The sequence below is a fragment of the Perca flavescens genome, chromosome 3, assembly GCF_004354835.1.
Source record: "Perca flavescens isolate YP-PL-M2 chromosome 3, PFLA_1.0, whole genome shotgun sequence".
Classification (NCBI taxonomy): Eukaryota; Metazoa; Chordata; class Actinopteri; order Perciformes; family Percidae; genus Perca; species Perca flavescens.
This window is the reverse complement of record NC_041333.1, coordinates 31342083-31366467: the sequence shown is the minus strand read 5'-3', so window position 1 is coordinate 31366467 and position 24385 is coordinate 31342083. Positions and strand designations below refer to the sequence as shown.

General features: G+C 39.3%; 1 protein-coding gene across 5 annotated transcripts in view; it reads left to right on the top strand.

The window, feature by feature from the left end:
- Positions 1-23164, top strand: part of snx19b (sorting nexin 19b) — a 40648-nt gene extending 17484 nt beyond the window's left edge. For 2 of the 5 annotated variants that reach the window (XM_028573426.1, XM_028573427.1), the window contains exons 12-14: positions 15791-15975; positions 16179-16266; positions 19983-23164. In XM_028573426.1, the coding sequence (XP_028429227.1) occupies positions 15791-15975; positions 16179-16266; positions 19983-20106 (397 nt within the window). In that variant the 3' untranslated portion in view covers positions 20107-23164. Of the gene's footprint in view, positions 1-5500; positions 5581-11863; positions 12209-15371; positions 15700-15790; positions 15976-16178; positions 16267-19982 lie in introns of those variants that run through there. The other 3 variants (XM_028573428.1, XM_028573429.1, XM_028573432.1) reach the window with 3 other exon arrangements.
- Positions 23165-24385: the final 1221 nt, after the last annotated feature.

Here is a 24385-nt window from a genome sequence, read left to right as displayed (position 1 = left end):
AGTTGTTTGGCTTCAGGGAAAGTGGTTTCGGTCTCATTGCTGCACAATTTAGCTTGCGACCACATTGTGTTATTTGGAGAGAACTCTGAAAATGTGGTCAGAAACTCCAACATTAACAAAATATATAACACTGGCTTTTATAAGTAGTACATTTTATTCACCATGAGTATACTTGCATTTAATTGCTTGTTTTTCAATTTTAAGTGTTGGCAGTTTGCCTTTTGAATGCCGAAGGTTAACGCAGAGTATGAGCGGATGGATTGTTTCAGAGCATTGCGGCATGCTGTATCCAATAACAACATATTTGAATATTAATCTGGTCATTATAGTCATTCCTAATTTTATGTTTTCGCTTCAGGCTCACATAGATGAAATTGTGAAGACCATGTCATCAAACAGATTTGTATGAAAAGTCGTAACAAAGCCAGAGAACATAACTTCACAAACAACTAGATTTTGAAGGCACTGTAAAACAAAAACCATATGAACCCATGGTCCACTGACTCATTTTTTGTTGCACTTTTAGTCCCATCTCATAGTCTTCATCAGGTTTAAGAAATAAAATGTCAGTCACTGTAGCTAGGTCCATGCTGCTGGCATGTGTTGAGCAGATCCATATGTAGTGATGTTTACCTATGGCTAGCGGCTTGTTTGCCTGGTAGTCTGCTGCAGGCTTTCTGCCATCTAAACCAGAGAGGAAGAAAAAAAGTTCAAACTAATTGGTTCAGGCACTTTTGTCTAAAATTACCATGTCTGAATATGTATCGGCAGATATTTAGTTGAGCTATTAACAGTATGAGAAAATAGTCAAAAGTGTCTGGATTTGAAGACGAGACAATTTTTATAGTTGGTCCTATACTTAATTCTTTTGGACATAGTGTTTCATTTGGCACATCTGCCAGAGTTTGATTTTTATCATGTCTTAACATAACATAAGACCTCATGCTGTGTTACTGTGAAGACCTAATGATTCTCAGTGACAGGGATGTGGGGAATCCAGGGATTTAGGTCTTTTTTTTTTTTTTTTTTCTTCTTCTTCTAAAAGGATTGGCCCAAAAACCATCCATCCTTAACTCGGGAGGATTCTTGACACCGCTGGTTGTTTTCACAGCGAGGAGGTGATATCAGAGTCCTCTGCTGTTATTCTGTTCTTGTGCTGTTCCTTGACATATTGGTCCTTGGGCCAGGCGTGAGGTATAAACAACAAGCCCTGCTTGGAAGCTCCAAGCTTCTCCTGTCAGCAGGACTTCACTCTCAGGCTGAGTGTGCCGGTGGTCAGACTGGTGGGCTATACATGACAGATTTGGTATTGGTGGGAAGAAGAGGAGGGAGTGTTGGATGGAAAGATGTTGTTACATAATGGTGCAGGCTATCTATCAGGCACTGTAGAGTGGAGGAGGTGTGACGTCCCAGGACAGGCTGTTCCTGAGATGAAACAAATTCACACGCACTCCTCATAGTGGGATCAGGCTGAGGGGTATATATCTCACCCTGTGTTTCAGTTGGAAGTGTGCCCTGTGTCATGTCACCATCACGTTTGCTCGGGGCATTATTCCCTTTTTACATCGACAGACTTTTCTGAAATATAAATATTGTCTTCTATTACAGGCTAATAGTAGTCTGCAATTGCTTTCCAATTCCTACAGACCTATGTAATCATCTCAAGGGGACATTATAGGCCAAATACCTATGTCACTTTTCATAAAGGTTATGAAACCCACTTATCCCCAGCCCCTGTGTGCCATCAGTTAAAGCTTGCCAGCCTCTGTGTCCATTTATCCTTATTAAGTGTTAGTGAGTTGTAGGGACACCGAAATCCGCCCTCCCAAGGACATGAAAGATAATATGGCTCATTATTGTCCACACACTTGATAAAGTTAGATGGTGGACGGAGAATTGCTGCATGCTAAAACACTGCCGGGATGTTTGCAAAATGAACTTGATAAGTGACCATTTGGCCTCTTCACATCTCTGGTGTCTGTTTTCACCGCTCACCTGAGCCTGGGGCTGAGATGTGGCTCCAAAGTCATGGTTCGTCTTCTGTCTCCAGAGACATACTTGTGCAATGACATCTTGTCTGTCTAACTGTCGGTATGCTTATTTTAGCTCGAACGGGACCTGGTTATGCTCGTCTGTGTTTACCATAAATGGTAACTAAAATAAATCCCACTGGGGTCCAACACATACATAGTTGTTGGTCAGGTCAGCTGATGTTTTACGTGTTTTTGAATTCTCTTGCATCACTGCTTGAGTTCCTGCCAAGTATTTGAAGCATCTACCTTTTATCTTGATTGTTGTTGATTAGGTCAAGTTGATTGTTGGAGTTGAGCCCAATAGTTATTCATGTAATCAGTTGTTTCAAGCCTTCGAGCTTGTGAGTGTAACTGGAATTAAAGTCTAACTTAAATTAGTTCAGTTTTGCTTAGAAATCTGCATGTATATCCTTGGTGTATTTCAAAATTGGTCATCATTGTCATTACCAATAAAAGACATTTAAATTGTATTTATGTTCCCGCAGTGTTAGCCAGCACCTGTTTTTATGCACATTTTCAATCAAGACGTAGAAGTGAGAATGGTGCATATTTTTCAATATCACAGGCAGTTAACCAGCTGGAGCCTGAGCCTGAGCCATGTAGTCCCATCAGAGATTTATGCACTCCATATTCAACTGTACATTACTCTTGTTTTGTGATTCAAATCACACAGTGATGTACGGAGTGGTGAGGTTACTGAACTCCAAATTGTTTTTACAGTCTGTTCATTTGTCACTGCAACTGTACCAATGACAGAGAAAGCAAGCTAGACCCCATGCTTACTATAATACAGGAAGAACACCGCTCTGAGCATGCAGGAGACAATGACTCAGTAGGTAGTGTTGAAATAAAACAAACAAAGTCAAGACTAGTAGGAATCAGTTAGCAATCTAAGTTAACTAGCTTCTACTTTCTCAATGAAATACAAACTTAACTGCACGATGGATCCTCCCACATGTGGAAGGTTGTAAAGGGACAGATATCATAAAACACTAATAATTGATCTAATGCTATGTTGACTTCTTGAAAGAGAAAAAGAAAAATTGGCTCTTTTCAACGTTTGTAAGATATATAGTATGACTGTACCCCAGTCAGTAGTGCACCACAAGGTGACAGTGTCTCCATGCAATGCCAGCCCTCAAATGTCAGTCAAACTGCCATGTAAGCCCTAACAGTTTTATGCTCATTTAAAAAAATAGGAAAAACATGCAGTATAATATATAATTATAGTTTATATTTCCTTACACAAAAAGTGAGGAGAATTAAAATGTCAGTTTGGCTGTAGCTTTAAAGAATTCTCTTAGCAATAATGTTACACTAAATCTGGTCAGTTATCTCACTGATTGACATTCAGTTGCCATTATACGCCTAGGTAAGTGAAAATGTGTTACCAGTCAGTCCAGATGGATAAAAGGAGTAGGAGGATGTAATGTGTAGAGCTGTGTTCTGTCTCTTACTCTCTCAGGGGTCTTCCTCCTAGGCTCATATTGGGTTAGCAAAGTCAAGGGCAATGCTCCAGAGGATTTTCCTCCTAGGATTATAGTATGTCACCTGCACTGTGTCTTTCCTGGCAGGACCAACAGAGCATTTGAAGTAATCGCTAACACAGAGTAGCTGGCGAGGTCTCTGCTCTCTTGAGTTTGTGAGTCTTGAGTCTTTATGATCAGTGCTATAGACTTGCTGTATACTTTAAAACAAATGCCAGTAAAGTGGGCACAGACATCTGCAAGAAGTTTGTAAAACTAGCAGGCTGATAGAACAGACTGGTGACACACATATATTGCAAACGTCTCCTGAGATGATTCAGTGTAGCTTTAATACTGTTACACTACATATTTTGTTTAATTTAAGCCACATTAAGCCCACAGGCAGAGAGCAGAACATTGGTTGGGCGCTCTCCTCTTGCTTGAAAAATATCTCTCTGGAAAACAACTGGCGGTTTTCATGGTAGCAATAATGTTGTACAGTCTAAGACTCTTTGAGACCAAAATCTCTCATATAGAATTACTTGGCATTTGTCAGCTCTAATTGGTGTGTGTGTGTGTGTGTGTGTGTGTGTGTGTGTGTGTGTGTGTGTGTGTGTGTGTGTGTGTGTGTGTGTGTGTGTGTGTGTGTGTGTGTGTGTGTGTGTGTGTGTGTGTGTGTGTGTGTGTGTGTGTGTGTGTGTGTGTGTGTGTGTGTGTGTGTGTGTGTGTGTGTGTGTGTGTGTGTGTGTGTGTGTGTGTGTGTGTGTGTGTGTGTGTGTGTGTGTGTGTGTGTGTGCGCGCATTGGCCAAGGGGAAAAGTAATCTCTTTGGTGATTGCCATAAGACTGCAATGGTGATGGAAGCAGAGACTAAGTTCGATGGATGTAATTGTAGCGTATGCAGGAACCTTGACCTGTGTGTGTGTGCACTGATCTTTGTGGGCTAAGATGTGACAAGTGTGGAACCAAGACGGTGTTAATGTAAGCCTCTGTGGACCATGTGTGATTCCATTCTGGCTCAGGGCTGTAACATCACATGTCTGTGTTTTGACCAGCCATGGGGAACAAGGCGCCACGACAGTCCTAATAAAATCAAACCCCGCCATGTACGTGCACACACTCAAACATACACAGAGAAACAGAGCTGACTTTAGACAGCAGGGCAGGCGGCTGTAAGATGGCACCATAGCCTGAATGGAGGTAGTTATGTGACGAGCCATGTGCTAGAGGGCTGGATTGAGGTGTACGCCTCGCTGGGAGCAGACACATCACACAGTTGGGTAAAAACAACTGTGCTCACTGCTGACATCTGTGGTGTTCACAACTGCATAGTTTGGAAGTTTGGTCGGTCTCTTTCTGCCTCTGCTGTCTGCAGGAATGGATCTTCCTGTCTTTCTGTAGTATGAATATGAAATGATGTTGAGGATGAATCGACCCTTCTTGTTAATGTGTTTGCCCTTTTGGCCCCTAGTGTTGAGGAGTCTCATCGTGTCTTTTGCATCTGTTCGTGCATCTCCTTTGTTGCGGCGGAGTGCCACAATCATTGACGTGTACGTGCCGTTGTCTTCACTGAATTTGCCCTTACAGCCTACCCGAAGCCCACCACAGATAGTTTTTTACAGTGCATAGTTATATTTTACACGTTTAGATGTCCTCTAATTGTCCTCCCAAATTTTGACTAATTTAGGCAAATAGAGAAATATTAAAGCCCCTGGAAAAAAAGTAACTATTTCTCTATATACAACATTATATATTCATGACTAAATAAGAAGAAGAAGTTAAAGTTGGGAAAAAAATAATTCAGTTAACTGCTTCATCATGAGTGTGGTCATATTTGACTGACCTGGCAACATTAGACAGAACCAGTCAAAAGAATACAAAAAAAACTCAAGATAAATACCGTACCCCTTATTGTTCTAACTTGGCAGAAAATGTTGTGATCATGTAGGACCCCATTACAATTAGTGATGAGCTGATTGAGAAAATATGTTTGCCTTTTAAGGTTTTCCCATGTGAGCTGGACAAAAGATTAGAACCAATAGTCATTTCTAATCAGCCGTGGGTCACACAACAAGGAGCTGCACACAGTCTGTGGAGTTTGAGAGGCATGCAACAGGTCCTCCAACAAGCAGAAAAGACAGCGTGCAAGTAAACTAAGTGTGAGCCATGACGGAGCCAGTGTAAGCAGCTGTATTGATTTAATGTAATTAAATCGTACCTGTTGCGTTTGAGAATGTGAGACAGACGACTGAAGCACATTCCGTGTAAAGAGGGTGTCAAAACACTAAAATTAGCAGTGTGATTTTTATTTTTATTTTTTTCTTTCATGTAAAATTTACATGTTAACCAACCATTACACTTTAATGCACCATTCTGGCTTCTTTTTCTGTGTTAACATTGCTTCACAGCAAACATTTGAATGGTAAAAAAAAATCAAAAGAAATCTTTTTGGGTGGGATGCACAACAAAAACCTGGTGGTGTGGTTTTAGCACATGGTAATTTCATTTAGTAAATACTGTAAACACCATCATGCAGCTATATCCACAAATAGTGTATGTTGTATATAAACAGATGTAGACTTAATCTTAGTCTCTGCTTCTGTATATAGCCATGACTGTTCTGAGTACTGGTTGGCTGTTAATGCTGGACAATTATCACCTCATCATATTGACTGACCTCTAATTTTGTCCCCTGCTTCTTAAACTGAACAGAGCTGGTTTTGGTGAGCACCTGGCACGGACTTTATTTTTGCCACCCAGGGTTTCTTTTAAAAGAAACAATGGAATGTACTATAATTTTAAAAGCTGTATCATGGACATAGGATAACTGCATCTATCAACGTGGTTATGAAAAAGGACAATTTGTTGCAATGTCTGGAATGAATTATTGTTGTTGCAGTGCTCAGTTACCTCAGGATTCCTACTCAATCACTAAATCTTTCTCCTGAGCCAATTATTAGCAATGATAACCCCATTTGGACAGGATTTATTTCTGAAAAGTAAAATGGATTAGCTGTTCTAATCCTGCTCAGAGTGCTCTGTTTTTTTATTAATTACTGTGCCAAATATCTAGTCTTTTTGGGACATTCAAGTCCCATCAGGACAGACAAGGGTCAAGCGGTACTTCTGCACCACATCTTCAATTACTAACCATGTGTTTTAATTTGGCAATAAATACATTGACACTAATGTGGCTGCTCCTCAATGATGAAAACTATGGCAAAATTTGCATGCCTTACCAAACTCTCTGAAAAAATAAATCCCATCCAAATGGGGCTTCAGGGAGATGAAATGTATTACTTTGTCAACATATTAGCTAGTTATGTCACAAAGTTACTCTTTAAAGAGGGTTCTAGATGGGGCAGGGTTTCTCACCAAAACACATTGTGTGTAGGTAGGGCTGGGCGATATGGAGAAAATCAAATATCACGATATTTTTGACCAAATACCTCGATATCGATACCGCAACGATATTGTAGTGTTGACTATTGGTGCTTTCACAAAATATTTACCCAATGAGATTTTTGATAAATAACCATCAGTAATGTAGATATAATGACTAAGTGGGTAAAGGCAAATCATATAACAGTTACAACAGTCTGGTAAGTTCAGAAAATGACATCACTTTACTGTAATGCAGCCTTTAAAACCAGGAAAAGACAACACTTATGCCATATTACAATATTACGATATCCAAAATCGATGATGACAATATCTAGTCTCATATCACGATATCGATATAATATCGATATATTGCCCAGCTCTATGTGTAGGTTTAACAAACACAGTGAATGCAATTCCTTTCTTATCACTTGCAAAGCCAATTTTTTTTAAATCTAGTTAGGCCAGGTGAATGGCATTAAAACACTGGTAGGAAGGTCTATTGTGTTGCTGGTGTGGTTGTCCCCAAGCATGAGATGCAAACAAAACTGGGACCTGCACTTTAAAAGATACAACTAAAGGTACATTGTGGCATGAAAACCACCACATGGCACCTTTACGCATAACTTAGCTCAGGCCCCCTGAAGACTTAGGATTCAAAATGGACAAAATGAGCCTTTCCATTAGTCCCAGACACTTGTCATTTTTGCCATGCTCTCATTCACTACTAGCACAGCTTCTAGTTTCAAGATGTCATATTGTGTCATGGTGTGTTCATATTAGGAAACTCAGCGGTGTCCTTTTACCCAGGAATTCTTTAGCCATGGTCATGTGCAAAGCTCATCACATGACTCCTGTCTGCCCTCACTGTCGTGTCCACCTCATGACTGGGGATTCCTCCTTATTGCTCACAGGCTGCAGATAAATGATCTCATCTGTGGAGGATGTAAACTGTTTTCACGATGTCCATGTTCTCCTGCTGTTGTCTTTAATGTAAGACTTTGATGTAAGACATTTACTGACAGTGGAACTTTTAATGGGAACCGGGGTAAACAGTACAAATTCCAAGTTGTTACACACTCCCCTCAGGACTGAGGTCACAGTTAAGCAGGTTTCTTGTACAGTGGCAGAAAGTCGCTACCGGTTGGTTGCATTCTCCCTAATGGCAATCTGCACTCATTTACACCTCTATAAATCGATTATTCAGATCATCAACCAAGATGCATTGCATTATTTTACACAAAAGCTATTTAAATAGATACAAGCCTGTGTGCCTGGATCTTGAGTAAAGATAGAGTAGAGGGTTGATACAATATGTGGACTAAACCAAAACTGCAAATGTTGTATTTAGGATGATAGAATATGAATATGGTACAGAGATTGTGGTGTTTATGATTCTAATTGCGCATCTACACAGAAAGCATTTCAGCAGTGTATGTTATGCGCATCTGACGCAACAGAGACACTCCTATTAATTCAAGATTAAAGAGCAGCTATTAAGTGGGGTTAGAGAGAGCGGATGACACGCGGCAATAGGCCACGGTTCAGATTTAAACCCCGGGCTGCTGCCAAGGACTCAGACTACATGGGGCACACGCTCTACCGGGTGTGCTAGAAGTTGCCCCAAATACGCTCCTATTTTAATCAATCCAGCTGTCTACACAGGTCACGTAACAGCTCATGTTTCACTCATGATACGTGTATATGCACATAAACGCATCCTGAGGGTATTTTTAAGCTTTCAAGTGTGTTTTCTTCCATTTTAGTGTGTTATAACAGTGATTGTGTACTGGACTCTGCAGTTGAGATCTGGTATTTTACTGTACCACTACCAGTCTGCAAGCAAAAAGATGGATTTGTTCAATGTGCCATCTCAATGATTTAAACAATGAGTTTCATTTTGTCCTTCTTACTGGGAACCACACAATACGTTAAGTATGGTAAGATAAAAAAAAAAGAAAAGAAAATTATATATATTATATTATATATATTTATTACAAAGAATGAGTTATCCGATAGGAAGTACACCTTTCCAAGGACTGCCATTACAACAGAAGTTCAGACCATTGGCATGTAGAGTGAAATGTGTTGTTCAGTATGAGCACTAACATAAATCTTTATACTAGCAACAGTGATTGGAGATCCAATTCAGAGAAGCTTTTGTGTGTTCATCCTATTGAGCTCTGAAAAGAAGGATTTTATTTGTAGGTCTGTTACTCAAGAGACTCTGCCTGCAGCTCAAACATATGGAGGTAATTTAAGATAACGGACAGACCTGTGTATGTGAGCGTGATGCACACAGACCACAGCCATTGGAAATGTGTTTATTTGCTGTTTTAGACTCCACATCCTGCCTGCATAACTACAGTCTGAGTAAATGTCTTTTAAATCCTAAAAAAAGTGTCCCTTTGAACTAGAGCCCGACCGATATATTGGCGTTCTGATATGATCGATATTGGGCATTTTCCAGACTATTGGTATCTGCATTTATAATGGCCGATAAATGAATATTTAAAAAATAAAATAAAAACGGACAAAAACACCCTTCAACCATGTTATGAGTGTTGGCGTTGCATAGTGTGTCCACCAGAGGGCACTCTACAACGTCCCTGTTGGCAACACTCGTGTTTAACCCTTTAAGTTTCATAGCTTAAGTTTGTCTTTTTATACATTTTATTTATCAGAACTTCAATATATTTTTATGTTCCTCTGTTCTGTTTATTTTTAAACTGCATTATCATATTATTTTAGTGAGGACTCATAAATAACTACAAATAATTAATGTTAGGGAAATCTGTTTGTTTTCTAACGTGTTTCTGGATTTAAAATAAATAAATATATCGGCCGATATATCGGAATATCGGATTTTTAATCACCAAATATTTGTATTGATATTGGCCTTAAAAATCCTTTATCGGTCGGGCTCTACTCTGAGCCTATAGTGTAGATAGTTTGAGGGAAAACATGCCTGGATAAGACATGGTGTCCAGTGAAAACTAATGCTTTTATTAATGTCCGATAAAACAGGCAACATGTAGCTTCCTTCCTATCGTCCAGCTACAAGGTCTATTATGTTTTCCCCTCTCTGACCGGTTACATTATTATTAAATCTCAGATAAAATTTTATTCATTGTGCTTTTTTTTTCTTTTCTTTTTCTTAACATTATTTCACAATTTCCACCAGCAGCTATGGACATTTACTGTATTGCAAGTTGAGGTGCAAGTATTTAGCCATTTACGGACATAGAACAGGAAACATTTCTGTCCTCATTTATCTGTTAGTCCCTTAGACAATGGTGATGTCTAAATGCTCATTACAATTGTATTGTTTTATTTATTCCTCCCCACGGGGTTAGGGATAAGTTTGATTTTCCAGCTCTCTCCTTTTAGTGGTTAAGGAGTTGGCTAAAGCTAACGCTAGCGATGCTAATGCTAAATATAAGCCTTGACGCTCTCCCCTCTTGTTGCAGCGCTATGGCGCTGTGGGTCTCGGTTTCTCTCGTGCACGTGCACGAGGACACACATGCACCAACAGATCGCACGCTATTCTGATCTACTGATCTACAGGTGGCGGTAACACGCCAGGATAGGCTGCAGCAAAGGCAGGGAAGAAGACTGCAAGGTGGTTTACAATGCAGAATTTCAAAGACTTAAAAAAAATAAAAAGCTTTGCAAACTTTTTATTTATAAGGAAGTGTGCTCGCCGTGTTTGTTAGACCTCTAGGATACACACAATGTGTTTGGTTAGTAACCATGAATGTAAACATAACTCTTGTTTATTTATAAGAAAACTCCACAGGGCACCTTTTTAAGTTTGGGAATCTCATTTAAATTCTATTTGCTCACATGCATGTAAAGCATGTAGCTGGATTGTTATTCATTCATCCATGCAGTTGAAATGGAAATTGTAAATATACTGAAGGGACGGAGTGCTGGTCTGATTACTTGTTTTACCTCTTTTGTCCTCACAAGTGTGAAAAACTTGCATAGACTGATCTGAAGAATCACCTCCACTTAATATTGGTGCATTGGCAGTGTTTCCTGGTTTATTACACAGATTTGAATTTCATTGTGCATATGTGCACAATTGAGTGATACATTCATGACAGCATAATCAATTAATCAATCAACATTTATTTATATAAGCTTTTACAGCAACCAGCAGGTATCCAAAGTGCTATACATCAAGGACCAAGATTAAAAACAAGACATTCAGTAAAATGAGAAAAGAATAAAACATAACCTACAGTAAAAATGTTACATAAAAGCACGAGGAGGAAGAAATGAAAAATGTCACAGCGCTACTATGGATTAAAAGCTATTCTAAATAAATACGTATTGAGGTTAGATTTAAAAAAGAGCTACATTTGTAATAGTGCCAATGTCAGCAACTGCAAAGCACAATCACCCTACAGTTTGTACCTTGACCTTGGAACTTCTAAAATAAGAGAGAAAAAAAAAAAGAGAGAATATTACTACTGAACAATTAAACCACAGATAATACTGATATGAAACACATTTTCCTACTTTGTTTTGGTCCTCTACCTTGGTATTTGGTATGCAGGTCATTGTGCCACAGTGGCATGTTGTTGGCTTTCACTTCAGAAGGTCGGCAGCAGTAGAGGTTGCCACTTTGTAGCTGTCAATGTTGAAAAATAAAACTGCACATCTGCGTCTTTTTAACTTGCTCTTACAGTGCATCCATGATTATAATGAAAAGTTCCTGCTTTGCCTTGACAAGTTGCTGCCAGGTATTCTTGCCTGGTATTTGATATTACCATTATTTCATTATCTTGATCATATTCTGATTGGCCTCAGCAGATGGAAACTTAGCCTGGAACATTTTGAGTAGTTCGTCCGCTGCGTGCCCTCAATTAAATCAGATCCCGGAGCAGACCGTGTCAGCATGTTAATTTAGACTGAAGTGTGAAGCTAGATTAGGACACTCTGTTTTTAACCAGTGAGTTTTCTTTTCTGTTTTTAGGAACATAGCGCATGATTCCTGCCATAAACACAGACGAACATTACGGGAAAACACACTATTTTTATCTGCTCCCATTTCTTGATGGTCCTTTAAGACACGTTCATGGTCTCCACCTATAACCACACCGAAAATGGTTGTCCTCATTTGTTAAGTAATAGTTGCTGGACAGGACTGTTGTCTTTTTTTTGTGGTGTTGATTATTTGTATTTATGACAGCTATAATCTTTATTTGCTTGGCATGTGCAAGGCTTTGAAGGGAATTAAATGGTGCATTTTATGTGTTGATAGCTAAAGCCATACAGGCTATGGTGAGGTTTTGTTTAGCATTCAATTGCATGTGAAATAGTAACGGTGTCACTGTAATAATAAAGTCATTGAAATTTATAACTCTGCACTTTTGTCACACAGGGATGTGTGTGGGTGTGCATGCCCATGTCACATGTGTAATTCATTTAAAGTAGCATTTTAGCTTCATCAAATATTAGGCAGCCTTATAGCTAGCAGTTATGTTATCTTTCTTCTGGACAAATGAGACACGCTAACATAACCCAAGCCAACACACATTTATTAAATGGCAATGTGTATTTGATCTGAACCAAGGCCAGTCTGCTGTAGTCTGAAAAGCAGTCGCTCATCAACCTCCTCTGCCAACTTAGACAGTTCATTATTTCTGTCACTCACTTGTCCAAATGTGTATTGGCTTCCCTTCTCATAGCTCATACAGCAACCCAACCTGACTCCTCAGACTCTGTCACTTTTTCCACTAATTGTTGCTTCCATAGTGTCTCCCAGTCAAAATGAATGTGTGACAGTCACTGAAGCACGGCAAGCCGTTAAGGAAGATAACATTTTTCTCCTCCAACAGCATGTAACCATCAGGAGATTTAATCATTCTAAAGATTTACAGTCGCAGCACTAAAGTGACTGGAATCCCTGACAAACTCTATATTAGTCCAAATAATGTCTCGGTTTCTTCAGCTCGTTTAGTGTGTCTGGCTGTCAGTGACTGTAGGTCTCAGTGTCCATATATTCCTGTTTGCGTTGACCAGTCATAACTCAGTGTGATTTAGTGAGCTTGTCTCTGACTGGTATGAGCTGGTGAAGGGACAAACTTCATTGTCCACCTGCTGAGCTTTAACCAGCCTTGTCCAAAATACCCTCTTGTTACTGGGGGTGAGGCTAGACTTCAGTGGGAAGGACGGTAAAGTTGCATAATTTGCAACATTATCTGTGTTTGTGCATGCGTGTGTAGAATTTATTTTCATAACAACCTCATTTATTTCCCTTTTTAATCTTTTAAACTTAGATATGCCCTCAAATGTCAAAATGAAAGTTGAATTCATGCTTTTGCGTAAGGAAATAAACTTTAACAAACAAATAAACTGTAATTAACTGTAATTATGCTGCAGCATTGGGCATATATTACAAATTTCTTTCAAAAGAGAATAAAACTGGTTTCGGACATATTTGTGGCGACAGTGTCTAAGACTCAAGCCTCTGAATGAGAGTTGACTGGCTATTGACTTATAGCCATGTATGTAAGCACTGGTTTATGATTCAGCTTTGAAAATACGGTAGATGTTGGCAATCCAGCTTGCTAACGTTAGCACTGATTCCAATGTTGTTTTAACATCTGCTGAGTCATCGGCAGCTCAGGCACTCTGAGCTAGCGTGAGCGGTTTCTCTTTACGGTTGCACTTGTGTGACCATACTGGCCACACAAGTGCATTTATGAATTTATAAACGTGTTACCCCGATACCTAATTACATATTACTTAATTAATTGAGTTCAGTGTGTTTTTCCACTGCAGTTGTACAACTTGAGGAATCGCATATACCTAAATACTTTACCATCTTTATTAAGGATTTGGCATCACTTATGCGCTGTTATAAAATACTAAGGGATACAAACATGTAATATAGTGGCAACCAAAAATTGTGGTTGGCACAACTTGTTCATCCATACGTAGCTTCTTTAAGTGCAGCAGTGTGGTAGCTGGCCAGAACAAGCTAATAAAATAACTTCATTAGGGGCCACGAGAAGTCTGCATGGTGTTACATTTTTAGGGTCTGTTAGTCCTGGAAAACTCTCACAGTATCTGGAATGATGTTATTCAAGGCCTTAAATGGTTTTAAACAGGGGTTGATGCTTAGACTGTATAAGTGAACCTAATGGCCCTGACGCACCAACCCGATAATCGGCCGTCGGACAGTCTGGCAATGTCAGTGACTCGAGTCTGTTCGGTGTGTTCCATGCCGTCGTCCGTCAGAGGAGCTGAAGGCCTTCATTTTGGCCGACCTGACTTGCTGGGTCGGAGGGCGGTCAGTCGGACTCACTCCACCAATTGAATGCTAACCTGGAAATAACGAGTGATGAGCGCCTCTCAAAATCTGACGAAAATCTTTTAAACTGACCTTTGTCGATCTGAAATGAAGACCGATTCAGCAACTGTATAGCCTATTTATCGCTTAAAATGTTTTCAGAAACATTTTTCGGTGAACTTTTTTTGTAAAATACGAGATTGTATTTTGAAGAAGCCGGCATTACTATCGGCTGGAGAAGACCCACGTGACGCGTTGTCATTTCCGGTTAAAATATTTTGTATTACGTCTCGCGTACGCGCAGAACGTACGCTCAGGACAGCATCACTTCGATGTGTTCCAAGGCACTTTTTGGACCTCGGGGAGCTGACTGATCAGTCCGACTGCCTTTTGTGCCGACGGTCAGCTGTCGGGTTGGTGTGTCAGGAGGATCACCCCCTGGTGGCTGGCTGCATTATAGGTCATAAATCCCTCCCCCTCAATGTTAGCAGATGGGACATGGACCAAACAAAAAAATCAAAGGACACGCCAAATACATTTTTCCCAAAGATGGTTTCGGTCTTATCGCTCTCATGTTTGTTCAAGTGTTCATTTTTCAGATCAATATGGTTTTTATTAGTTATTTGATGCTATAAAAACAGGGTGAAAAGTCCTGATTGACAGCTGCAATTGACTCGCAATTGGTCACGCGAGTGTATGGGCGGGACCTCGATATAGCGGCTCCACCGCTCATTCCCTACTCTAGGGACAGGTGTTGCGAATTAGCCATGGCTATAAACACTGTGATACAGGCATCGGATTGTTCTTTATGTAATAATCAATGTTTTTTTTTTTGTATCTGGTCCCTATTCAAATAAACAACAAATAAACTACTGCGCAGACTTTAGCTCCAAAATTACAAGATTGCTTCATCAGTATCTGGAATATTTTGGGGGGAGCGAGTGGAGACCCCTAAACCATCTTTATATACAGTCTATGGTCTTGAACACAACAATTTTGTATACACTTAGTTACATTGTTTTTATTAAGACTACTTCCAAATTGCTAGTTTCTCCTACAGGTTTAGACCCATACAATGCTTAAATACTTGAGTCTAATTGAGATGTTGTTTTTAGCTTTTACTTTGTGCTTTAAATAATCCCCTTATCCCGTCTGGATGTTGACTGGCTTTGTTTTCACCCCTCAGATGGTATTGGCGTGAAAAAGATCAGGTCCAAACGAAAGTGCAACATCTTCCAGCTGAACAGAGCCTATTGAATTCCCTCATCACAAGACCTTAAATCCAGCAGTTATGTGAATAACTTGAGGAAAATGGGCCCAGTTTGACCGTGCCAGGCCAGACTCCTCTGCTTCAAATGAGTTTCAAATCTGTGTGGGAATGCAGTGAGTCATAGGTTAGATTTGAAGGGATTGGCTGGTCTGAAGCCAGGATTATTCTGTACTGCTCAGGTCAGGCATGATGATAAGGTCACAACACATTGACTGACTGTTTTGTAGGACCTTAAAGTCTGGAGGTTAACCAACTGTCGCCATCGTCATTGTACCTTGACATGAGAATAAACTGTGTTAACTCAAAACCACTGTTTGTGGGTTTGTTAATTTCAGATGGCTGGATGTGAGCGTAGCCAACCTGACATGCCCTGCATACTGGGTGGTGTACCTGCAGGTCATCCAGGAGTCTGTGTGGCCAGGAGGAGCTCTGCCTACGGCCCCTCAACTTGAACGCAGCCAGCAGCAGAAGGACAGTACCAGGCAACAAGCCTTACACTGTCTGATGAGACTCCTACCAGGTACATGCCAATATATTATCAGATTTCATGCTTTCTAATATCACTATCAGCCTTAAAACTCCAGCATTAGTATGGCCCTACTGTAAATTATGCTTTAATTCTAGCAATAAAATGAGTTCCTCATCTTATAATCATGAGAGAGGAATAGACACACACAGCAAACAGCTGGTTATAAAGTGTCCTCTGTGTATTTGTGTTTCTAGATTTGATTTCAGACATGTTGGGCTCAGAGAAGTACAAACTCAGCTGGCAGACTGCACTGGACTCCCTTCAAGACCCCAACATTAACAGGTGAACATACACTATACACTCAATGGCCACTTAATTACATACAGTTGCCTTTTTAGGTGCCCAGTGCGCTGAACACCAGTGCTTTGAGGATGCATAGAGAAGGGGGGGGGAGAGAAGCAGCCCCTTTGCACCCCATTTTCATACACACTTGGATATGTCTCATCACTGACAATTTATTTGCTTATAAATCATAGAGGAAATATGTTTTTATAACTTCAGATATTTCCAATCTGATCAAAAGCAATCCAGTGGTTGTCTGTATATACATGGTTGCAGTATAAAAAGGCAGAACTGCTCATAGCCATTTAGCATGTTTTTCCATGATGCAAATTCTTCAAAAACTGTTAACAAAAATAGGCAACACAAATGGGACTTAAGGTGTAGAATACATATGTTTGCCCCGTGTGGAAAACACTCAATTGAGGACAACTTTCTTTCTAAAAGAAATTGCTGAGTAGTGCAGCCTATTCTGAAAATAACAATATATGTAATGTAGTGCTCCAGGACAGCCACTGATTAAAGTACATCTTCTTTGTACCTCCACTTAGGGCTGCACGATTATGGCCAAAATGATAATCACGATTATTTTGATCAATATTGAGATCACGATTAATTATCATGATTATTTGTTGATTTAACCAAAACAAATTTTATTGTCACATAGGCTAATTATAACTGCTTTTACATCCATATTGTGCTACATTCCTGTTAATACATCCATATTGTGCTACATTCCTGTTAATACATCCATATTGTGCTACATTCCTGTTAATACATCCATATTGTGCTACATTCCTCCTTTATTGAAGGATACTGTGAATGAGTATGCCATTTCAGCTGTTATGCGACCGTTTTCCATACATGCACGTTTGCCGTAAGGTATCTACCTGACGAAATAGCAACGTGGATTTCATTGGCTCATTACACTGCTACTTACATGTCTGCGTTGCGCTCTGATGCTCCGAAACCCACGTTAGAGGCAACATAAACATCGCTGCATGTCACGCTAGTAAACACTAATAACACGTTACACAGCAGGTAGCGTTAGCCTACCGTTAGCTACAGTAAACACTAATAACGCGTTACACAGCAGGTAACGTTAGCCTACTGTTAGCCACAGTAGTAACTGGATTAAATACAGCTAAAATGCTGACAGCTAAACGGTGTAGTGTGAATGTATTTCCAACAACGGGACGTCCAACAGTCTGCTGCTAAAGCTATGTGCTAACAGACACAAACTAGCACTATGGTCACTGCTGTTGTCTGAAAAACAAAACAGACGGGACATAATGTTGCGTTGACTGGTAAACTGGTAAACATTGTGACCGGCTTATGATGACCGACTGCTACCTGTTGTGGAATTTTCCTCACGTTACTCTGTCCTCTGTGACTGTCTACATCTAGAAACTAAGCTGCGCGGTGCAGGGAACAACTCTGATTGGCTCACGGAGGCATGTGATCAGACAGTGGTTTATGGAGCGCTAGAGTGGCTTTGCAAAAACTTTGATAAGGAGCGTTCTATGACGCATTTTAAATATCGCTCGATCACGCAAATTTGATCGTGGGAAGCCGTGATCGTGATTAAAATTCGATTAATTGTGCAGCCCTACCTCCACTCACCCCCCCACCACCCAGCTGTTCTCTGACATTAGGCAAAATGAATCCACATTTCAGACCATGTGATGATTTCCACTCTTTAGTCTTCTAGTTTAGTGATTACTGTAGCCTTTTATTTTGTTCTTAGCTGACAGAAATCAAAGCTGGCACAGTCTTTATATGCAGTAACCAATTCATTCACAGAGGTTCTTCTTCTGCTGTTAAATACGTGTGGCCATTCTTCTCTGGCCCCTCTGGGCTTATTTTTGCTTACCCCAAACCGCAAAATAATCTGAGGAAGTGTGTTTCTATTGATAATTATTATATATTATATATATTATATAATAATTGATAATATTGGCGCATCTAGCAACAATAATGACACCACGCCATTCACTGAGCTCACAGGTCATGTCTACTTTAATGTTAAAACAATACCTGATGATCCTCTTGAATATGACTGCATGCACGTATACTCGGGTGCAGCCACATGTTTGCTGTTTGGAGGTGCTGTTTTTTGTTAACAAGCAGGGATGTCTAATCCAGTGGCCAGGGAGTGGACGTGCTTACTTGCACACAGACACAGAAAAAAGCTCACCGGGAATCATACAGCGTGGATTAGTTATATACTAGACAACAGACAGTTGTGTAAACAGCTGGAGAGGACGTATAAAAAGAGATACAGATGTAGAAACAATCTGTGGCTGAAATCCGTTGGCTCCACCTCATGTGGTGTTATGATTTGATATACGGAGTCCCAGACAAACATCAGGATGCACTGAACAAAACCAAATATTGAAAACTCTTCACTTTTTCCTTTAATTTGTTAAAGACTTCATTCAAATTTCGGCTTTGATTAAAGGAATACGCCACCGTTTGTTGAAATAGGGTTATTCACCGTCTCCTCTATATTTATATAGGTGGGCAAACGCATTTTTGTCTCAGTGCATGCATTGTCTTAGTCCGCCGGCACTAGCTTAGCTTAGCGTAACGAATGGAATCCTTTGTTGCCGTTAGCATGTCGTGAGTAAAAGATACCCAACAAAAACAAAACCTAACTACTTCTTGTGGCTTGCGTATTCACAACGAGTAAAAATAGCAATGCAGATTAAGACTAGACAATTTCCTAGGTAGATATTGACTTGGGACTATATTGGGTGGAAGTAGGCTACAGCCAAAGCACTGCTACTCGGGTACAGAGATATCGGCAGCCCGCGGAGCTCCACGACCGGTGCAAAGTCACTGTTTCTGGGTTACTCGACAACCAATATTACGTATTCCTTTAAGGCTTTTCTTACATGGTTATTGAATTTTGCCAGACAGAGAGCTCTTCAAGAAGTCTCACTGGTTCCAACTTGTTCCATTTGATATTTTTGATAATGATGGAACTCCTTGTACTCATTGGTTGAGCAATGCTTTCTCAGTTCTGTGTGAGAGCCTCCTGAACCTTGTCCTGACATTGACTGTGAATTCGGGCACATTAAATTGACCGGTATGTGTCTTACTAAATTATGTCCAGTTTGTTGAATATGTCACATATGGACTCTGTGTCATTTGGAAGATTTCCTATTACAAAATGTTTAGGTGAACCACTACCAAAATTGGATTAAACCGTCATAATTTATAATTTAACAATCTTAAATAATTAGGTCGTTTAAGCTACCATTAGTAGTTGTAAGTTTGTGATTTGATGTATGTTGTGTTATCTTTCCAGTTTACTTGAAAGCATTTTATCAAGTGTCGTTTTATCGACCATCTTTTACTCTTCAATCTAAACTGGTCATATATTGGCAAGCTGTTCAATTAAATTTTATTTATAGTATCAAATCATAACAGGAGTTATCTCAAGACACTTTACAGATAGAGTAGGTCTAGACACTATAATATACAAAGACCCAACAATTAATAGCTAAGTGGGTTTTAATAAGATGGTATTCATTTTGTTGTCATAAGAGAGCTTCAAAGGCTCCAAGTGAGTGTGATAAACTTAAACAGGTTAAAGAGCTCCGAGTCTAACTAAGGAGGCCTCACATCAGTTTTTATAGCATCTCCTCACCCAGTCTCATTCACATTAAGTTGCTGAAGAAAAGATGCTGACTGGTGGTCCTGTGTTCCCTCAGACATCTGGTCTACTGCATATTTGATCTTCTGCTGGAGTTCCTGGTTCCTGAAATACCTGAGGAAGATTTTCAGAGGAGCTTGTTACGTACCCTCTCCAAGAACCCAGAAAAGCTGCTGGCATGAGAAGAAACCCCAGAGCAACCCCTGCAACCCCAGTTTTAGCACTGCGACAGCGAGGCCGCTCCTGTTCTACTAATGTTCTGCGATGAGAGTGTAAGTGAAGGTTTCATGCAAGACTGAATATTCTCTGTCCCCACTTTAAATTCCTGAGTTACCTCAAGCCGGTCTTTAATTACGTGTTGATGTGTTGACATATGAGGCTGCTTGAACACGGCGTCCTGTATATACACACACACACTATTTAACACAAACTACATTTGAAGCAGCTTTGATTACATGAGAGAACCTGGTTTGTGTTTGGTCTGAGAACGTGTCTGACGTGCTGGTCAGATCTAAACATGTGGCAAAGCCTTCTCCGATCTCCACATCAGGCCTCTTCCTGCTTGCTAAACTCTCCGGCTTTGACTAAACTCACTTCAGATGGTCTTCGCACTCTGCCCTCATCCCCTCTCGCCGTTTCTGGGTAGAAACACCTGTTGTTCTAATCTGGAGAAGCAGGATTTGCCCTTTCCTTCAACTTAAATCTCAAAATGCCTTATTGGGATTTAGCATCACTGTTTCTATTCTCTGTTGACCCATTCTTTAACATCCCACTGGCTTTGTATCAAGCCACACATGCGATTCTGACATAATGTGAGCTATACATCCTAAATCTGAGCCTTCCCGAGGGATCACATGTATCTGGCAGTGATTTTTAACCTGCAAATGGTCCAGGTGTAGAAAAAATACATGCTGTAGTGTGGTGAAGAGTTGGCCATAACATATTTTACTGGCTTTACAGATGCGTCACAGTTCCTTTAAAAGGCCCCTGTGAGAATTATCTGTGCAGTTAATGTCTAAATCATATAAGAACTGGGATCCACAAAAACAGGTATATGAAGGATTGACCTATGGTGTTGGTCTAGGTCCATTCAATAACGTAAACATTGAACTGCTGGAGTCTCACTTACTTTTAGTGGTATCTGTCTATGCTATCCAGTCTCTGTAAATGTCTGCCTCCACCCCCAAAACAATATTGTTTAATTTGTGGTGATCACAGCATTCCAGAATTAAGTTAAAGAAATTCTCCTCTGGAAAATCCACAGACCTCACTGTGGACAATCTTCACTAGAACTACTTTTGCTGAGGAAAATGTCCCTATGAAAACTGTTGGCTGTGCACTGTGTGGATCAACACAGTAGATTAATACAGTAGAAAAAGCGACACGTGATACTAATAACATTATCAATGGCTCCGTTCTATTCAAGTATCCCAGTAAGTCATGACAGTGTGACAGCTTATGGGCCAGTACAGGTTTCCCCCCAGTAAATTGGTTAGAGGAGATTGATGCAAACAACATGGAGCTACTGTCATGCAAACTTTAAACCAACTTGAACCCGGCACTATTTAGTAAAACCAGCTGGTCACTGTCAAAATTCCTTTCAGCCTTTTTGTCTGATTGGCAGTGCCACGTTTCGTTTTTCCTCTCACATTTTTCTTCTCCACCTGAAAAGTCACATATTGAGATATTTGCCTTAACTTTTCCCAACGTGTAAAAGGATGGTTTCCTTTTTTTCCCCGTCATTACAAAATGTTTTAATGAATTACCCCAAAAGTGAACGTGCCACCTGATGAGCTGATTTAGATTCTGATGTGTATAAATGTAATACATTATCCCGGGCCTCCACCTTTGCTGCCTGAGGATCATGTAGTCAATAGCTGTGGTCGTTCATCCTCTACTCACCATAGAAACCATGTGAAGAGAGTTTTAGGGGTGTCACCACACAGTCTACAGTCATTTTAAACATATGGTTTAAGGTTTTTGCACTTTTGGAGATCTGCCTTGGCATCTTACTGCCTTCATGGTCTAACGCAACAATCAGCGCTTATTTCCCTGTTGGAAAAAGACAACGAACAGAAATATTTTGTAGCGAACTGAAAATATCCAAAGTATGAATCCAAAGTATGTCACAACACAGATGAGCCTTCATATCTCCATCACAGTGTAGCCCTAACGTCTCAACACAGACGGTCTTAAAATACTGCTTAGTTAAGCTTCAGTTGCAGCTGGCCAGAATGGCGATGTCATCCAGAGTGAATCAGAGTTCCAAAATGTTACAGCATGACTTTAATTTGGCAAAGTTGTTATGTGAATTGTAATACTGCATAATTTTGTATTAGTATGGCGTCCAGATATGCAGTATTTTCTCATTTAAAAAGCATCAAATGTCAAAATATGTCGCAATCTGCATATTCAGTTAAATTGTGGGAGTCTGACATCAAGTTTGAAAAATTTTACATTTCATCTAAAGTAAAAAAATAAATTAATGTTCTGTCATTCCAGTGTTTTGCACTTATATCCTGGTTTAATGTTCTCATCATTGTCTTAACGTCCCTTTTTCCCTTTTCATTGTGTAAACTTGTGATTCAGCCTATTTATTAACCTATTTATTTGCTTGATTTACTAATTTATGATTTTTTTCAAGATGCCCGTGGTGACAAAGAGTAGCATCCTCGCTTACTAAGTGCTTTTAATTGGATTTTGCCTTACAAGGTGACTTGATGAAGTTTGGTGTGCCTGTGCTGCAGTAATGCAGCTGCAGCGCAGCCACTGACCCTGCCTTAGTAGAACATAAGCACCCAGTTCCAGCTCTCTGTAGTGAAATTGTTTAGTTACTGTGTCAAATTGTGCTGAATGTTAAAGCTGTTACAGTTATTTGTTAAGAGATTTTCTTTGGCTGATGTAGGAATCACGTTTGTTGCCATGTGAAACAGACGATTTACACCGTACATGTTCTCTTATCTACTGTGGATTGCCACCTTGACATAAAATATTTGCTCAGTATATCATTATAACGTCAACAGAACATTTTGCTTTAGCGTTTATGTTGTAAGAAGATATTTTTCATGTTATGTTTTTCTTTTCTTTTTATGTCAAAAAAACTAAAAAAAATCAGTGTATCATTCAAAGAAGTGTTCAAGATATGTTTCTTGTTATAAGTGGTGTATCTATGGAGAAAAATTTAAGTGTATATACAGTACAGGCCAAAAGTTTGGACACACCTTCTCATTCAATGCGTTATATTATTTATTTTCATGACTATTTACATTGTAGATTCTCACTGAAGGCATCAAAACTATGAATGAACACATGTGGAATTATGTACTTAACAAAAAAGTGTGAAATAACTGAAAACGTGTTATATTTTAGATTCTTCAAAGTAGCCACCCTTTGCTTTTTTATTAATAAGGGAAAAAAATCCACTAATTAACCCTGACAAAGCACACCTGTGAAGTGAAAACCATTTCAGGTGACTACCTCATGAAGCTCATTGAGAGAACATCAAGGGTTTGCAGAGTTATCAAAAAAAGCAAAGGGTGGCTACTTTGAAGAATCTAAAATATAAGACATGTTTTCAGTTATTTCACACTTTTTTGTTAAGTACATAATTCCATATGTGTTCATTCATAGTTTTGATGCCTTCAGTGAGAATCTACAATGTAAATAGTCATGAAAATAAAGAAACACATTGAATGAGAAGGTGTATCCAAACTTTTGGCCTGTACTGTATGTGTATATGTGTATGTGTGTTTATATATATATATATATATATATATATATATATATATATATATATATATATATATATATATATATTTTGCCAAATATATATCTCTATGGAATCTCAGCTGTCTCAAAAAATTCTATATTCCTACAAATTTCAATGTGATTTTGAATGTTTTCTTACTTCTGGAAAGTAAGCACTGTGAAAAGTTCCAACCTCCTGATACATAAACCATCCTGTTTGCATCAATTATGTTGTATGGTTGCATATGTAATAAACTGACCTATCATGTTGCAATGAGACACATTGTTTGTTTTAATGAGACATGTTTTTTTGTGTGTAATGTGGTTTTGATACAACAAGACAAAGGATGTGATGTTGTTGCACGAGAAGTTCCTTGTAAAAAAAATTGTGGTATGTATGCAAAAAGTTGTCATAATAATGAACAAAAACATATCTTGTTAAAACATTAACAGGATGTTTTTAAAAGCAAAAAACAAGCTAAAAAAAAAAGTATCACATGAATTTGTAATGATGGCAGACATTTGCTTCTGTACTTATCTGCTTTAATAGATGTAGGTGTTATGGTATTCATGGGGGAAAAAATGCACAGTCCGATTTTTCTTTGGAACCTCACATATTTATTCTGAATGTTAATTAGAGCAGCCAGTGTTTTATAGATGGTTACAATATAGACCTTAAAGCTTTGTCCGTTTTAGAGAAGTATATGACATTGT